This window comes from Lutra lutra, chromosome 9, assembly GCF_902655055.1.
Source record: "Lutra lutra chromosome 9, mLutLut1.2, whole genome shotgun sequence".
Lineage (NCBI taxonomy): Eukaryota > Metazoa > Chordata > Mammalia > Carnivora > Mustelidae > Lutra > Lutra lutra.
The window spans coordinates 74,218,629-74,236,130 of NC_062286.1; the positions used below are offsets into that span (position 1 = coordinate 74,218,629).

The 17,502-nt window shown below is 41.3% G+C and overlaps 1 protein-coding gene across 1 annotated transcript; it reads right to left on the bottom strand.

The window, feature by feature from the left end:
* Positions 1-1,940: 1,940 nt before the first annotated feature.
* EPCAM (epithelial cell adhesion molecule) lies at positions 1,941-15,977 on the bottom strand. The gene is made up of 9 exons (XM_047746604.1): positions 15,561-15,977; positions 13,132-13,239; positions 12,448-12,694; positions 11,247-11,312; positions 9,126-9,189; positions 7,693-7,794; positions 5,801-6,001; positions 3,921-3,965; positions 1,941-2,392 (listed from the first exon to the last, which is right to left on the bottom strand). Exons 1-9 carry the CDS (start codon positions 15,634-15,636, stop codon positions 2,351-2,353), a joined length of 951 nt encoding a protein of 316 aa, XP_047602560.1. The 5' UTR covers positions 15,637-15,977; the 3' UTR covers positions 1,941-2,350.
* Between the last annotated feature and the right edge of the window lie 1,525 nt (positions 15,978-17,502).

The following is a 17,502-nucleotide window of genomic DNA, read 5'->3' on the forward strand; positions in this document are numbered from 1 at the left end:
CGCTCTTCTGTGGGCAATAGCAACCAGCAGCAGCCAGCAGCTTCCCCCAGTGCTCCCACTCCTAAATTATAAAAGGCACCATTATGGAGGGTCTTTGCTGTCTACACCTCCTTAGGAATAGCTTTTTCCCAGCACTGGAGAGCAGGGGTCAACAAGCATTTTCCTTCAGGACCAGAATGAATATTTTAGGTTGTGCCAGCCATTGGGTCAGATACTACTCTTTTTCTACAGTACAAAGCAGCCACACACAGTAAATGAACATATCTGTGGTCCAACAGAACTTTATTTTTTTTTTAATTTTTTTTTTAAAGATTTTATTTCTTTACTTGACAGAGAGATCACAAGCAGGCAGAGAGGCAGGCAGAGAGAGAGGAGGAAGCAGGCTCCCTGCTGAGCAGAGAGCCCGATGCGGGGCTCGATCCCAGGACTCCGAGATCATGACCTGAGCCGAAGGCAGCGGCCTAACCCACTGAGCCACCCAGGCGCCCCCCAACAGAACTTTATTAATAGACTGACATTTTTATTGCATGTAATGTTCACATACATGAGAACATTCTTTTCAAACATTTAAAAATGCGAAAACCATTCTTACCTCCCCCACTATGAAAACACAGGTGGTGGGCCAGACTGCAGGCTCAAGTTCAAGGTCTCCTGTCCTAGAGGGCAGGTTTTCAGTGAGCCCCTCCAGTGCAACCTCACAACAGCAACTTCTTGCTCTTGAGGGAGCCACCATGTCCTCTCCCATGTGGTCTGGATCCCAGTCCACGGAGTAGGGCTTAGGAGAAAGTAGAGCACTTTGGGTGCTCTCTCATCCCTGGGGGTAATGGCTGCTCCTTATTATCTGCTACTCCCATTCTCTTTTCACGTTCTCGTTACTTCTTACTAGCTGTATCCATTTCTATTGCTGCATAACACATTACCACAAACTTAGCATCTGAAGACCATGAACCTTTACAACCTCAGTTTCCATGGGTCAGGGGTCTAGGCATCACATTAGAGGATCTTTTCCTCAGGTTCTCAAGATTCCAGTGATGTTGGCCAGGGCTATGATCTCACCTGGAGCTGGGGTCTTCTTCCAAGTCACTCTGTGCTGGCAAAATTCAGTTCCTGAGATTGTAGGACCAAGGACCTCCCCTCAGCCTGCTGTTTCCTGATAGGCGACCCTCTCCACAACATGGCAGTCTGCTTTAAGGATAAAGGGAGAACACATCTAGTTTCTACTTGTCTCCTACCTTTGGGCACTTTTATAATCTCCCTTTTAAATCAGTCAAGTTATTACAGATCTTAATCACATCTACACCTAAAATCTCCTGGCCATTGCCAGAAAATGTAACTTAATCTTGGGAGTGGGAGTTCATCATATTCACAGATCCTACCCACACTCTAGGGGAGGGGATTATAGAGAGGATACACATCAGAGATAAGAACTCTTGGGGCCCATCCTAGAATTCTGCCTACTACAGAAGGGTTAAGAATCTTTGTTCAATCTAGCTTTTACATTTTCTTTAATGTTGTTCTTTTCATAGTGTTTTAAAACATTTCCTACTGAAAGCAAAATACTTCAGGATACTTTAACTTCATATAAAATGTGTTTGTACTACAATTACTCATTACATAAGATGTTAAACGACTGGTACTTTAATTCAACCAAGTACATCATTCATGGTTCACAACATTCTCCATCAATTCTGCCCCAAGGCATAAGTGTTTGCCAAAGTGATTTGTTTAAAACAGAAACTTAGATTCATTCAGAATAAAACTGTTTGATTTTCCTGTTAGAACTTAGGTATTTTAGGTTATACATTTTATATTGAATTCACATGATTATAGGTACTCATACATAACTCTTGTAATTTGTAGTTAGCATTTAGAGCATTTCTCAACCTGTTACCTTATGTATATACTGTGAAATCTGATTCAATGACTCAAAAGTTAGGAAATTCAGTTTTAAAATGTTTTATTTCACAGTTTATAAAAAAAAGTATATGTACAAGACTCAAAGTAAATAGAAAGGCAGCTTTCAATCACAAATGGATGAAACAGTAGTCATTCAAACTCTACTGTGGAAGCATATTTAAGGCATACACCTCAATGTTAGGCATAAATAATTTTAACTATGCAGTCCAAGTTCTGGGTTTTATAACACATCTGCAAATATAAGACCCTGTGGTCAAATTTTAAGATTGGTAAAGTCAATCTGAAACTGCTTATATACGGAGTACAGGCTTTACTATTACAAATAGAAGATGTTAACTAACAAAATAGCAGTCCTCAAAGATCTTTATCCCATGCTTATACACCAGCAATCTGCTAATTTCCCTTCTTGTAGTTACTCTTCAAATTGTAGTCATTATGCATTGAGTTCCCTATGCATCTCACCCATCTCCTTTATCTGAAATAGAAGAGAAAAAAGTTTTAGGTAATTTTCCAACCTTTTGTTCATCCTGAAAAGTTATTAAAAAAGAGGAAAGCAAGATGGATTATTCAGTTCATGAGCCTTATTTGGAAAAAGTAAAAAATGTACTACAAGGAAGCACACCCAAAGAATTTGGAGGTACGATGGCCAAAGTGACGGGGAAGTAGCAGGTGAGCTAGATCTGTAAGAATGGATATGGGCTTTATTAAATGTATGCCATTTTTACACCCAGTAAGAATCAATGTATTTTCTATGATCAATCTTTTAATTTTATAGATGAGGACACTGAGTTCAGAATTAGGTGACTTGTACCAGACCACATAGTTAAAGAGGCAAAGCTGAGACAAGATGATGGAAACTACCACTGCTGGCAAACATTCTACCATGTGGCATGCATGGGACCAATACTTTATACCGACTACTTTGTTTAATCCTTCAACAGGTCTGTAGTATCATCCCCAGTTTATAGATAAGGAAACATGGAGGCTTAAAGAAGTTAAATAACTTGCCTGCCCAGCTAACAAGTGGTCAGACCCACATCTGTATCACCATACTATAATACACTGATATTCCACCTTTCTGTTATGCTTCAGATCAGGGAGTCTGTCCCCTAGACCTGTGGTCACTAAACCATGTAAGCCAGATGATCAACTATGATATGGGAAAAAAAGTTACAACTTTCTAGTTCTACTGGATTGTTTTTAGTATTCTTTTACATTTCTGTGTTTCTTGGTAAGATATTAGTAAAAAGTACATATACAAGTATAAATAAATGCATAAATATGTAAAATGGTGGGTATACTGAAAATGTTATTGACAGGGTTCATGAACAAGTGTGTTTCACATCCAATTCCAAGTGACTGACATACTAACGCTCTGACAGTCTGTTTCCACACTAATGTACATGACTAGTTAGCATACAACTGCTCCAGTAGGACATAAACCAAGGTCTTTTTTACTGATTATTTCACTGGCATAGAGAGAGTAAATCAGGTCATCAGTCACAAGGAGCTTCTCCAACATGAATCCATAGAATATGCCTTAAAGATTCCACTAAAAGCTGACACTTCAGCAAACAAAAATGTAGGCTTCCTATCCACTCCTCTTTGAGGCAAAACTCAGTACTAGCTGGTCTGCTGTGGAACTCATGCAAGAGAATGTTAAGTATGGGGTGCCTGGGTGGCTCAGATGGTTAAGGGTCTGCCTTCAGTGCAGGTCATGAGCTCAGGCTCCTGTGCCCCACATCCTGTCTCCCCTCAGCGGGGAGTCTGCTTGCCCCTCTGCCCCTCTCCCCACTTATGCTTGCTCTCTCAATAAATAAAATCTTTAAAAAAAGGGGGGGGGATGTAAATAATGAAGCATTGAAAGACAGTCCCTAACCCTAAAGACTATATTATAAAGGGGCACCAGCATAACTGAGTCCTATCAGTGTCTAGAAAGGTACGGTGATTATCAGGAATAGGAAATTTTAAAAGGGGCTCTTTATATAAAGTTATCCATTTACCTCAGCCTTCTCATACTTTGCCATTCTGTTCTTTCTGGAAATAACCTGAATGGAAGAAAAATGATTACTATTTAAGTACTGCTATCCAAAGAAAAAGTTGATCTAAATTGACACATAAATGCTTTTCATGGATACAATTCATATTTGAATAAATTTAACTTAAAAAATCTATCCACAGACATTATTTCTTAAATAAATTTCCCTATGAAACTAAAAGAAAAAAAAAAGCCTACACTTATCATGAGGTGCACAATGTATAGAATTGCTGTATCATTACGTTGTACACCTGAAATACACTGAATATTGTATTTAAAAAAAAAATCAAAAAAACTTTCAAGACCTCCTTCCCCACAAACCAAAATCTTTTGGAACAACAAAAAGCCTAGCACAACCACTGAAACAAACCAAAAAACTGCACTGAGAAAACCATGAATAATCTTTAATAAAATCTAACAGCGTGGTAAGCAACTTTACATTTTCTGTTCCATCCTTATACAAATATACACAAAAATATATGTGCATGAGTTCTGGGGAAGGGGAGGCAGTCTAAAAAAATGGGATCACACAATATCATTTCTCTCTTTGCACAGCCTGTATAATCATTGGAACTTTTCCAGATCAAAAGCTATAGATTATACTCATTTTTTAATTAACTTTACTCCATACCATGGATATTCCACAATCTACTCATCAGTTCTCCTACAAATGTACATATAAGTCGTTTCCAGATTGATCCTTACTAGCAACACTATAATACATAGCCCTGACCATGCTTCCTATGAACCTGTGCTTTTGTTTCTGCAGGACAATTTGATTTCTATGATTCTCTCATGTGTTTATTTCCCATCTGGATTTCTTCTGTAAATCCTCTATCCAGGCCTTTTACTATTCTTTATTTAAACTCATTATATGTTATACTTAACAACCTTTTTCATTTTATGTATCATGAAGATTTTCCCCCAGCCGATCATTGACATTTTTCACTTTCCAGTATCTTTGCCATACAAAATGTTTAATTTCAATTCAGTCAAATATGTATCTTTTTGTTCATGGATTCCAGATTTCTCCCCTTACTTGCTTCCCTTTATTTACCACAAGATTGTACACCCGTTTCCTAAATTAATTTCGAGAGTTGTTTCTAATTTTTTAACACTTTGGACTATCATCCACCTGGAATTTGGGTTTGAAAATGGGTGTACTGCTCCATGAAGTGCCTTTCACACAGGTGGGCAACATGGCCTGCCATGGCGGGGTGAAATAGGAATGCACACTTTTTTCCTTCCAGATGGAGAGCCAAGTGTAATTCCACTGAACCGAAAATCCCTCATATCTATTTCTAAATTCTGCTACGCTGTTAAGATTTGTAATGCTGGAGCACCCTTACATTTCTAGAGTAAACCCTGCTGTTCAGGTGGTGCTTCTCCTGAAGCACTGCTAAATTCGATTTGCGAATCTTGTTTAGAATCGCTCTTCATATTTACCACTTCCAATCCTTTCCATGGTAACGTTAACTGGGTTCTGTTGTTGCATTTCACTGAATGGTTTGGGAGTTCAGGGATTTTGCACTGATGCTAGCAGGACTGACTCGTGGACTGTTTGAGCGAGAACTGACGGACATTTGCTGCCCGACAGCCACATAACTGACCTGTGAGGGGCTCGGCTACAAGCTTTTCTCAGATTGGTATCCTTTCTTGCTTCAGAAAGTGACTGTTTTATAAAAAAGGACCAGATGCAAGAGATTCGTTCATTATACGGAATTATAAAAAATGAAGCTTTTGTTTCATGAACATGTTCCAGAACACGGGTGTAGCTCTCTCAAGCTGTCACCTTTTCGTGAAAGAATATGCCCTTAAGAGAAAGTTGACTTGTTCTATACTCACCAGCACAACGATTCCAGCAATAACTGCTAAGGTCACGACCACAATGACAGCAATAATACCAGCTTGTAGACCCTGCATTGAAAATTCGGGTGGTTTTTCATCAACATAGTAAATTGCAGTTCGACCGGGATCCAAATCCAATTGTTCCCCATTTATTCTCAGGTCCATTCTGTTGGAATGGAACAAGGATTCATCTTTAACCTATATTGAGAAGGAGAGAAACAATTTAAAATATTTAAGAAAACCCACCATGGGGACGCCTGGGTGGTTCAGTCATTAGGTGTCTGCCTTTGGCTCAGGTCATGATCCTTGGGTCCTGGGACTGAGTTCCACATCTGGCTCCCTGCTTAGCAGAAGCCTGCTTCTCCCTGCCTCTTCCCTTGCTTGTGCTCTCCGACAAATAAATAAAATCTTAAAAAAAAAAAAAGAAAGAAAGAAAGAAAAGAAAACCCACCATGGCCACACAGAATTACTTGTCAATTCTACACCAGAAGAACTGCTGCCAAGGATTTTTGTAGTTTCAGTGGGAACATCCTCATGCGCTCAGACTTAAAAAAAACTTTATTGCGGGAAAATTTCCAACATATATGAAAGTAGAAAGAATAGTATAATGAAGTCCCGTTATCCCTATCATTCCGGATTCAACAATATAAACACTTGGCCAACCTTCTTCAACCCATTCTTCCTTCCATCCTTCCTCCCTCCCTCTCCCCCAGGCCAGTTTATTTTAAAGCAAATACCAGGTTTCATCAGAAAATGGCTCAATAGACTATATTAAGGTTTATTTTTTATAATAATAAAGTAGAAACAAATTACTTATCTTTCTAAAAAGATTTTATTTATTTATTTGACAAAGAGCGAGCACAAGTAGGCAGAGCTGCAGGCAGAGAGAGAGGGAGAAGTAGGCTCTCTGCTGAGCAGGGAGCACAGTGCAGGGCTTGATCCCAGGACCTTGGGATAATGACCTGAGCTGAAGGCAGCCACTTAGTTGACTGAGCCACCCAGGTGTCCGAAACAAATTATTATTATTATTATTATTATTATTATTATTATTATTATTATTATTTAAGATTTTACTTATTGGGGCGCCTGGGTGGCTCAGTGGGTTAAGCCGCTGCCTTCGGCTCAGGTCATGATCTCAGGGTCCTGGGATCGAGCCCCGCATCGGGCTCTCTGCTCAGCAGGGAGCCTGCTTCCTCCTCTCTCTCTGCCTGTCTCTCTGCCTGCTTGTGGTCTCTCTCTGTCAAATAAATAAGTAAAATCTTAAAAAAAAAAAAAGATTTTACTTATTTACTTGACAGAGAGAGAGAGAGAGCACAAGTAAGCAGAGAGGCAGGCAGAGAGAGAGGGGGGAAGCAGGTTCTCCACTGAGCAGAGAACCCAATGCAGGGCTTGATCCCAGGACCCTGAGATCATGATCCAAGCTGAAGGAAGAGGCTTAAGAAGGAAGAGCCACCCAGACACCCAGACACCCCCAGAAACAAATTATTTTAATCACACTAGTTCCACATCACTTCTTACTTTAACTTCTTGTGCATGGACACTATAATGGGATATAGACACAAACTAAGTAACTATCAAGGATGCAATAGGTCAGAATTATGAGAGAAAAATATTCTAGGTAAAAGAATTTGGAAAAAAGGCATAAATATCCAACAAACAGGTCAGAAAGGTGTGTGAGAAAGATGAATGGGTCGGATGAGGACAAAGTTAATTGCAGCATAAGAACCAGGAGGACAAAGTTAATTGCAGCACAAGAACCACTCGGAGAACAGAGGGGTGGTTGATGTGTAAGTGGAGAAAAGATGATGAAAGATCTTAAATCCATTGAGACATGACAGACAACATTACATTTCTAAACACAGGAATAAAACTAAGAGGATTATACTCACATCTTTTTCAAAATAGTAAGCCACATCAGCTATGTCCACATCACTCTGAGTTTTCTGAGATGAATTTTGCATCAGATCAATAGTGATAAGATCATTTTCATACTGGGGGAGAAATGAAAAATGCAAATCATTACCAATACAACCAAAATCATGTAAAAATATGTTTCAAAAAATCTGAATATTCAGTTTTTTATTTTCTGTAATCCACACGTGTCAGTGTTCCTTTCCATTAGGAGGTAACTGTAATTCATAAATCTTTAGGAGATTTTAAAATCTACCCAAGGGAAGACAGCAATAGAAATAAAGGTAAAGATGATGCGTATTTTGTTTTCAGAAGAGTATTTTCTTCCCTTGGAAAAAACTTAAAACAAGATATTAAAGTATCTTATTTGAGGACACCTGAGTGGGAGTTTGATTCTCCCTCTTTTCTGCTTGCCATACCCCTTGCTTATGGCTCCCTGTCAAATAAATAATTAAATCTTAAAAAAAATTTTTTTAAATAAATGAAGTACCTTATTTGAAAAAAAAAAAATTTTTTTTTTTTTTAATTTGAGGGTGGCTGGCTGGCTCAGTTGATAGAGCATGCAACTCTTGATCTCAGGGTCATGAGTTCAAGCCTCACACTGGTCAAAGAGCTTACTTTAAAACAAAACAAAACAAAACAAAAAATAAAGTATCTTATGTGGTTAGAACTATTTTAAAAATAAAATGCTAGGGGCTCCTGGGTGGCTCAGTTGGTTAAGCATCTGCCTTTGGCTTAGGTCATGATCTCACAGTCTTGGGACGACAGAGCCCCACATTGGGCTCCCTGCTCAATGGGGAATCTGCTTCTCCCTCTGTGCTCACTGCACACACACTTTCTCAAATAAATAAATAAAATCTTTAAAAAAATAAAATGCTTAAGATATGCAATCGAAAATGCAATATGCATTTACCATGTTCTGCTTTTAAGGAGCAGAAAAGTATAGTCCCTCCTATCCTTAAAAATGACATCAATTTTCTGTCTTGAAAAAGTTCCATCACACTGGGGCACCTGGGTGGCTCAGTGGGTTAAAGCCTCTGCTTTCTGCTCAGGTCATGATCCCAGGGTCCTGGGATGGAGCCCTACCTCGGGGGGGTCTCCGCTCAGCAGGGAGCCTGCTTCCACCCCCCCCCAACTATTTGTGATCTCTGTCAAATAAATAAAATGTTTAAAAAAAAAAAAGTTCCACCACATTATTCAAGTATTTTTCAACCAGAGATACTACATTTTCCTTAAGGATAAAACAGGTTTTCAAAGATTATGGAAGGAAAACAAGAAATTTGAATTACTAAGTGTCCTGGGTTTAAACGGTTATTCAAATGCAGCTTAACCAATATCAAAAGTCATACCCAAAGCACTCTATCTCACTAAGTTTCAGCTAAAGCTCATTTACTAAAAACAAACATCTTACCAGAATATTTGTGATATATTTTGGATCCAGCTGATAACGAGTTGTGATTGTCTCCTTAAGTGCACTGTAAATAATTAAAAAACTGTGTTATTAAAAAATGCATACTACATAACATTAAGAAGCACTATTTTTTTTTAAGAGGCACTACTTTTTTTTTTTTTAAGATTTTATTTATTTATTTGACAGAGATCACAAGTAGGCAGAGAGGCAGGCAGAGAGAGAGAGAGGGAAGCGTGCTCCCTGCTGAGCAGAGAGCCTGATGCAGGGCTCGATCCCAGGACCCTTAGATCATGACCCGAGCCGAAGGCAGAGGCTTTAACCCACTGAGCCACCCAGGCGCCCCAAGAAGCACTACTTTTTAACTAAGCAGGTAGTTCAAGCTCTAGAACTGTCATTAATCAAACTCGTTTTAAAAGTGTTATGCCAGGGGCGCCTGGGTGGCTCAGTGGGTTAAGCCTCTGCCTTCAGCTCGGGTCATGATCTCGGGGTCCTGGGATCGAGCCCCATATCGGGCTCTCTGCTCAGCAGGGACCCTGCTTCCTCCTCTCTCTCTGCCTGCCTCTCTGCATACTTATGATCTCTGTCAAATAAATAAATAAATAAAAATACTAAAAAAAAAAGTTATGCCATTTTGCAACTAACAGTGATGCTAAAACTGCCGAGTTATAGTTTGATTAGAAACAGGATATCTAAACAGGATCCTAGTTCTGCTCACAGATTATAATTATTAATTACAAAGAGGTGAGGCATCTCAGTGGCTCGGTTAAACGTCTGCCCTCAGCCCATGTCATGATCCCAGGGTCCTGGGATTAACCCCCGTGTCAGGTTCCCTGTTCTGCAGGGAGTCTGCTTCTCCCTGTGCCCCTCTCCCTGCTTGTGCACACTCTTTCTTTCAAATAAATAAAATCTTTTTTAAAAATTAAAAAAAAAATTATTACAAAGAAGTAACCAGTAATTCTACATTACAAACCTGATAGATACCTTCTTAACCACAGTTAACATCACTAATAAAGAAACAAGAAGGGGCGCCTGGGTGGCTCAGTGGGTTAAAGCCTCTGCCTTCGGCTCAGGTCATGATCCCAGGGTCCTGGGATGGAGCCCCACAACGGGCTCTCTGCTCAGCAGGGAGCCTGCTTCCTCCTCTCTCTCTGCCTGCCTCTCTGCCTACTTGTGATCTCTGTCTGTCAAATAAATAAATAAAATCTTTAAAAAAAAAAAAAAAAGAAACAAGAAGACATCATGTGATTCCTGATGTGAAGTACTAAGAAGGAAACACGATCACTTACGAAGTTTTTCTGTCAAAAATGCTTAGCCTGGATTTAATTATGAGGAAACATCAGGTAAATCCAAATCTGAGGGACAGCCTATGAAATAATCTGCCTATACTCTTCAACAATATCAACATCATGAAGAGGTGATAGACTAAGAAATAAGAAAGGCCAAGACCGTGTTCCATATTAAAAGAGACTAAAGCATCACAACAACTAAATCCAAAACATGATCTTAGATTGGGTTCTGGATGAAAGGGGGAAAAAAATTACCATAAAGATCGATGTTGGGAAAAATGACACAATTTGGTATAACATTAAATCTTTCCTGAATCTGGTAACTGTAGAGTGGTTATATAACAGAGTGCCTTCTGGGGAGCCTGGCTGGCTGAGTTGGTAGAGCATGCGACTCTTATCTTGGGGTTGTGAGTTCAAGTCCCACATTGGGCTTAGAGATTACAAGAAAGAGAAAGAAATTAAAGAAAAAAGAGTGTCTTTTATTCCTAGGGAAAGATACACTGAAGCATTTAGCTATAAAGGGGCAAGTCTACAACTTGTTCTCATATGATTCTGGGAAAAAATATCTACACATGTTTAGGGAGATATACAAAATACACATCAACATAAAAAGAAAATGGGGCAAAATGTTCATTGGTGACTCTGAGTGGAGAGTACCACAGGAATCTGTACTATTCTTGCAACTCTATTTCAAAATAAGGTTAAAACATTATAGTATACTATTATTTTTTCATGAACACAAAGAGGTATTAAGACTTGTTTTAGTTTCTCTAATGGCTTAGAATGAAAACCTGAATACCACCTGTGCAAATGTAATGCACCTAACAGTACGTACGTTCTCAAACTTTCTGTATCATAAGGTGTTTCTCTTGTTTTGTGCTTCAGTTCAATGATGATCCAGCTGCAAGGTAAAAATACAGTATTTTATGACTATAACAACTCAGCCTTTTATAGTATTTTCCTAATAAGCTAACAGCAAAATTCCCAAGTGGAACTCCAGTACAATCAACAAAAAAGGATTCATGCAATAGGTTTGCCCTTCATTTCTTCCTTGGCCCCCACACATTGTTCATAAAGCACTCATCCAGGAGAAAACACCCTTTTGAACACGTCAACCTCTGGCTTTGGGCCACCATATTCAAGGTCATGTAAAGTCAAGGCTTAGCTGGTCATGCTAGGCCACATTCATGGGAAGAGACAAAAAGGCACTGAAAGAGAAAAGTGACCATGAGACTCCAGAAGACCAAAGAAAGAGTGCCTTCCTAGATGTGGATGACTTTCCAGCTCTAGCCACTTTTAATAAAGCCTCTTTTGTTTAAGCTAGCTTGAGTGTGTTTCTGTTCCCTTTTACTGTGTAAAATAAATTTTATTATTTTAATTTTTATTTAAATTCTAGTTCATTAACACACAGTGCAACACTGGTTTTAGGGGTAACCATATCTCATTTTAAAACACAATAAATGAGGGCGCCTGGGTGGCTCAGTGGGTTAAGCTTCTGCCTTCGGCTCAGGTCATGATCCCAGGGTCCTGGGATTAAGCCCCGCATCAGGCTCTCCGCTCAGCCGAGAGCCTGCTTCCTCCTCTCTCTCTGCCTGCCTCTCTGCCTACTTGTGATCTCTGTCTGTCAAATAAATAAATAAAAAATCTTTAAAAAAAAAAAAACCCACAATGAGTAAATATATAAACAACTTAAGTTTTTCACATACACTTAACACTAACTGAACTTTCAAATCTGACGAGTGTTAAGGAAAAATAGAAGAGGAAAACCATGTTTAGTATACTACCACAAGGAAAATTTTTTAAATAAGAAAAACATATTGCTAGTGAATGGTCTATAACAAACTGGTGACATCAGTTCTGTGGAGGTAAACTGGGTAGTTGGGGGAGGGGTTGAGATAAAATGGAAACTGCACTGTATACATACCCTTTCCTCTCTTTTGAATTCTAAACCACCAAGTCATATTACATATTCAAAAATAAACTTACTTAAACAAATCTGAAAAGTATGAAAACAAGAATATGAGAGCCCGACTCACTAGGTCCGCACTCGTTCGGAGCAGGAAATTTCCTCGTCATTATCCTTATCTGTTCTTCGGACCCCTGCAGTGTTCACACACCAGCACGTGGTGGTGCCATTGCACTGCTTGGCTTTAAAGAGCCCCTTCTCATCACAGTCAGGATCATAGAGCCCATCATTATTCTGGAAAGCCCCCTCAGGTTTCACTCTTCTCCCAGACTTTGAGCTGGTCATTTCCGCCTTCATCACCAAACATTTGGTTGCCACTGTAAAGAAACCTTAATGTCACACTGAAAAGGAACTGCAGTTTTATGCTTAAGGAAAAAAAATTTAATTTGGGGCGCCTGGGTGGCTCAGTCATTAAGCGTGTACGTTGAGCCGGGCATTCAGCTCCTTGCTCAGTGGGAGGCCTGCCTCTCCCTCTCCCACTCCCCATCCTCGCTTGTATTCCCTCTTTCTCTCTGTCAAATAAATAAAATCTTAAAAAAATTTAACTCCAAACTCCCAGAGCCAAAGATTATTGCAGACTTACACGTTCCCATGTTCACTTTCTAAATTTTAAGATGCTTCAGCTATGAGATGATTTTGACAAAATAATATGATTCAAATTTGAGCCCAAAAAATGCTTCCCAACTTGAGATACATCAATTTAAAAAGGCTAGGTCAAAATACAACTTAAAGGCAATGAGGATATTCTACTCACGTTTTGAGCAAATGACGGAATTTTGTGCACCAAGCGAAGTACACTCGCACTGACCATGTGTGTTCAAAGAGCAGTTTGTGGTCAGTTTATAGTTTTCACAGACACAGGCTAGATAAAAAAAAAAAAAAAAAAAAAAAATCCCTTTTTACAATGTGAATCCGACTATGAACTCTGGTGTCTCAGCTAAATTACACTCTAACAATAATGCCTAAGTTACAGAGCCACAAAGTCTTAAAATGTTTTATTTTTCAGCTGTAATTTGAGGGCTGATACTGTGGTGAATGGTTTGTATATATATATATTCTACAGACACATAGTCTAATTTGCATGCATTCCCATTTTGATTTTTTTAAGCCAAGAATATAGCCCTCCAAAAATCAGATTCAGCTCTGTCTCCATGATGACATTCCCAGTCTCAGATCCTTCCCTCCCCAGGTACTGCTAGACAAACCCTTGCCTGTTAGCTACTGACTCTTCCTGAAAATCAACAATTAAAATTCTGAGATCTGGAATAACTCACATTTCCTCCCTCCTCTCAGCCCATTTCCTTAAAAAGAGATGCTTGTTTTTGAGCTTAATGGTAACACGGCCAACACTTGGACAATTTTGTGTCTTGGAAAAATTATACTTTCACATGAACTTGGGGGCACTTTTGTTTGTGGCCTTCCTAACCAAATTAAATCCTAGTACCCAACTTCGAAAGCGATATTACACAGCTCATCCTGGATAGTAATGCCAGTTTAATAGTTGTATCTTTGGCCACCTGGGTGGCTCAGTTGGTTAAGCAACTGCTTTCTGCTGGGTACCAGAATGGTACCAGAATCCTGGGATCGAGAGTCCCACCCACATCAGGCTCCCAGCTCAGGGGGAAGTCTACTTCTCCCTCTCCCTCTGCCCCTTCAATCTCTCTCTCTCTCAAATAAATAAAATCTTAAAAAAAAAAAATGGTTTTATCTTTGACTACCTCAAAAGTTCATTTTAACTTCAAAATGGCAAGTCCCTCTAATTCATTCTAATTGTTAGCTAAGAGAACACAATCACTAACAACAAAAACCACTGTGACAAACCAAAGAATTTTTATACTGCTTCATATGTCAAGTTGGCTTTAGTTATTCTCTGTTTAAGTTATAATTAATATGAACCACCTATATAGTCCGTCCAGCACTAAACTCAGTATTGGGATCACAAAAGGAGACAGTGGCTGTCCTCAGGGAGTTAAAGCCTTATGCAGCACTCTACTCTATAGAGGCTCAAAAGCACCTTTTCATGTCCAAGGGATGTGAAGTTTAAAACAGAACAATCAGGTATAGATTTTTCTGAACCTATAGCAACTACCATCACTTTAAAGCAATTTAAGATTAAGTACTTAGACTTGGACTGGAGCTAGAAAAACAGGAGTTGATTACACGCATTATTTTGAAAGTGTAATGAATTAGACCCATGCTCTGTTGGTGAAGGTTTCCTTTCCAGAAAGCTCTGGCCAATTGCCACTCTATCTCCGGCCACCATCTCACAAAAAAATCAAGAGATGGCAGACAAGATGTTTATTCCAAACTAAGAAAACCGTGATCAAACCACATGTCCATTATGGGGATAGGAGCGCGGCGACCTTCCACACCAGAGATTGTCCCGTCACCACTTACACTGTGGCTTCCAAGACTAAAAGAAACGGAAAACTCTGGATGTTATGTGGGACTAAAAACACATACACACACACAAGATATAGAACTGTGTTTCCGTCTAGGGCAATGTTTACAGCAATGTCTAAAAGAAAAACATACTGGAATAAATAATGGGATTCTCTTCAAGTGCTGGGATTGAGGGTTTGTTTTGGTTTTGGCTTTTATTCTTTACACATACCGGTATTTCTGGGTTCCCTACAGTAAACTTGGCATTACCTACACCATGCTTAAAAAAGGGGAAACACCCCCACTCACACAACAGGTTGTGAAGGCCCAGGACTAGCCTCCGCGCGCAGGTGCGTAGCGGTCCCAGCGGCCTCCACATCCGGGGCCAGCCACAGGTGCCGAGGGGCGGGGCGGGCCAGCGGGGGGTCGCCGCCAACTCCCCCTCCCGGTGCGTGCTAGTTTCCGCCCGCTAGGACCCCAAGCATGCGCCCAGGCCGGAGGAGGTAGACGAGCACAGACGGCGCCATAAAGTCCCTGGACATGGCCACTCGGTTCCCTGCCTGCCCCGCGCCCCTGCTCCGGTCCATCTTCTTGGAGAGCGGTGCAATGCGGCGAAATGAGGCGGCTCCCTCGCGGCCGTCTTCCCGCCGCCTTCTGCGCGCAGAGGGGCCTGGGCTGGGGCAGCCCCGCGCGGTCCGTTCCAGACGGGCAGGCGTGGCCGGCCGCCCCTTAACCACCATCTCCGTCTCGGATGCCGAGGAGCGTCCCCGCCCGGCCCAAGTCCAGAAGTCTGTTCCTTACCTTTCTGAGCCACGGCCACCACCATGGTGGCCGCCGCGAACAGAAGCCCGAACGCGAGGACCTGGGGGCGCGCCATACTGCGCGCGCGTCGTCGAGAGGGGCGCGAGGCGGGCTGGGGGCTCGCCGGAAGGAGCGCGGAGGGAGCGGGGCGCCGGGAGCCCCGGGGACGCGCGGGACCGCGTCGGAAGGACGGCGGCGAGGTGCTGCGGGGCGGACGGTTCGAGCTCGCCGAGGGACTGCGCACTCTGCAGACGCGGCGGGGCGGAGCAAACCTGCCCTACCTGGCGGCCCCGCCTCCCGGGCCCGGCCCCAGGCTGCTCACCTCCGCCCGCAGGTCCCCGCGATGAGTCACCGCCTGGGGGCGGGCGGGCGGGCGGGAGCAAGCGCCCCTCCCCCACACCGGGCGCGGCCGTTGGGGCGCCACCCCTCCCCAGGTGTTAGCGAGCGGCGCCTAGCCCCGCGCGGCCGGCTGGTGCTTCCTCCTGCGGCAGCCCTTGGGGGCTGGAAGGGCGGTGGGCTGCGACTGTGACGGTTGGCAAGGACCGTTGGTGGCCACGGAGAAAAACTGAGTCTTCCTTTTACCAGAGGAAGCACGACGTTGCACCTTGAAGAAATGGGGCCCCAAGGAAAGAGAGGTCTGGGAAGAGGAAGGTGGAAGCTGAAATGGAGGAATACAAAGGGAAGCGGGAATACCGTCCGAACCACCATAAAAAAAAAGTCGACCTTTGAGCTTCACCTGGCGGCCATACTCCTTGGAAACTAGAAAAGAGCACTCTCCCTGGCTTCCGGCGGGGGTGCGGGGGGGGGGGGGGGGGATGACAAATTCATGTTCATTATAATCCTCATCCTTTTACCGTTTTTATAAGCACTTTTAGCACTTGAAGATGTAAGAAAAGATGTTCCCATAGAACCAAAAGATGAGAACTGAGAGGATTCCGGCTTCGATTAATATTGCAGAACAATGTTGATGAAGTTGATGAAGTTTTGATGAAGTTTTGAAGTAGATATGAAGGACAGTCATTTGTTTCAGTGCAAATGAATTCAAATTACGACATGCTATTATTAAGGTCTTAAAATAATCGTAATGCCTTGAGGTTTTATAAGTATTGTTTTTAATGTTATTTTGACTATCTGTAATAGGATAACCTGTTTTAAAAGGCTTTTTTTTCAGTTTTAGAGTTCAAAAGAGGAAAGATTTGAAAAAGCAATTTTAAGATTCAACTAAATTCGATTAATATTTACAAGTGTATATCAAGAAAAAATTATGAGGAATAATTATTGAGCAATAATGTAAGTTGTAGTCCTGTTGCCAGTTGATTAATGTAAATAGTCCCATTACAGTGAGTACCTGTAAAATTTGAATTTTACGTGGACATTAAATAAGCTGTTTACTTAATGATTAACTTTGTAAGAAAATCCTGTCAGTCTTCTAAACCTGTAAATCTGAGTTACTAGACCTGATTTTGGAACTTTGCAATCTGTTCAGCAATTTCAGGGAAAAGAATAGTAGTATCAAATCAGGAACAAGTTATCAACCCGCTTTTTTGCATTTTGGATATTTTCAGGAAGTTACACACTGCCAGCCCCCAAACCATATATGCTTTTCCCAAGAATAATCTCACTGATTTTTTTGGCTTTATTTGCAAAATGTTCCATTGCGTTGTCTAACTCTGACCTAATCAAGAAGAAACTTGTTGGGCACCTGGGTGGCTCAGTTGTTAAGCGGCTGCCTTCGGCTCAGGTGGTGATCCCAGGGTCCTGGGATCCAGGTCCACATCAGGCTTCCTGCTCAGTGGGAAGCCTGCTTCTCCCTCTCCGGCTCCCCCTGCTTGATTCCCTCTCTCTCTGTGTCTCTGTAAAGTAAATAAAATCTTAAAAAAAAAAAAAAAGAAGAAGAAGAAACTTGTCTTTTAACTTGACGGATGTTTATTAAATTGTTCAT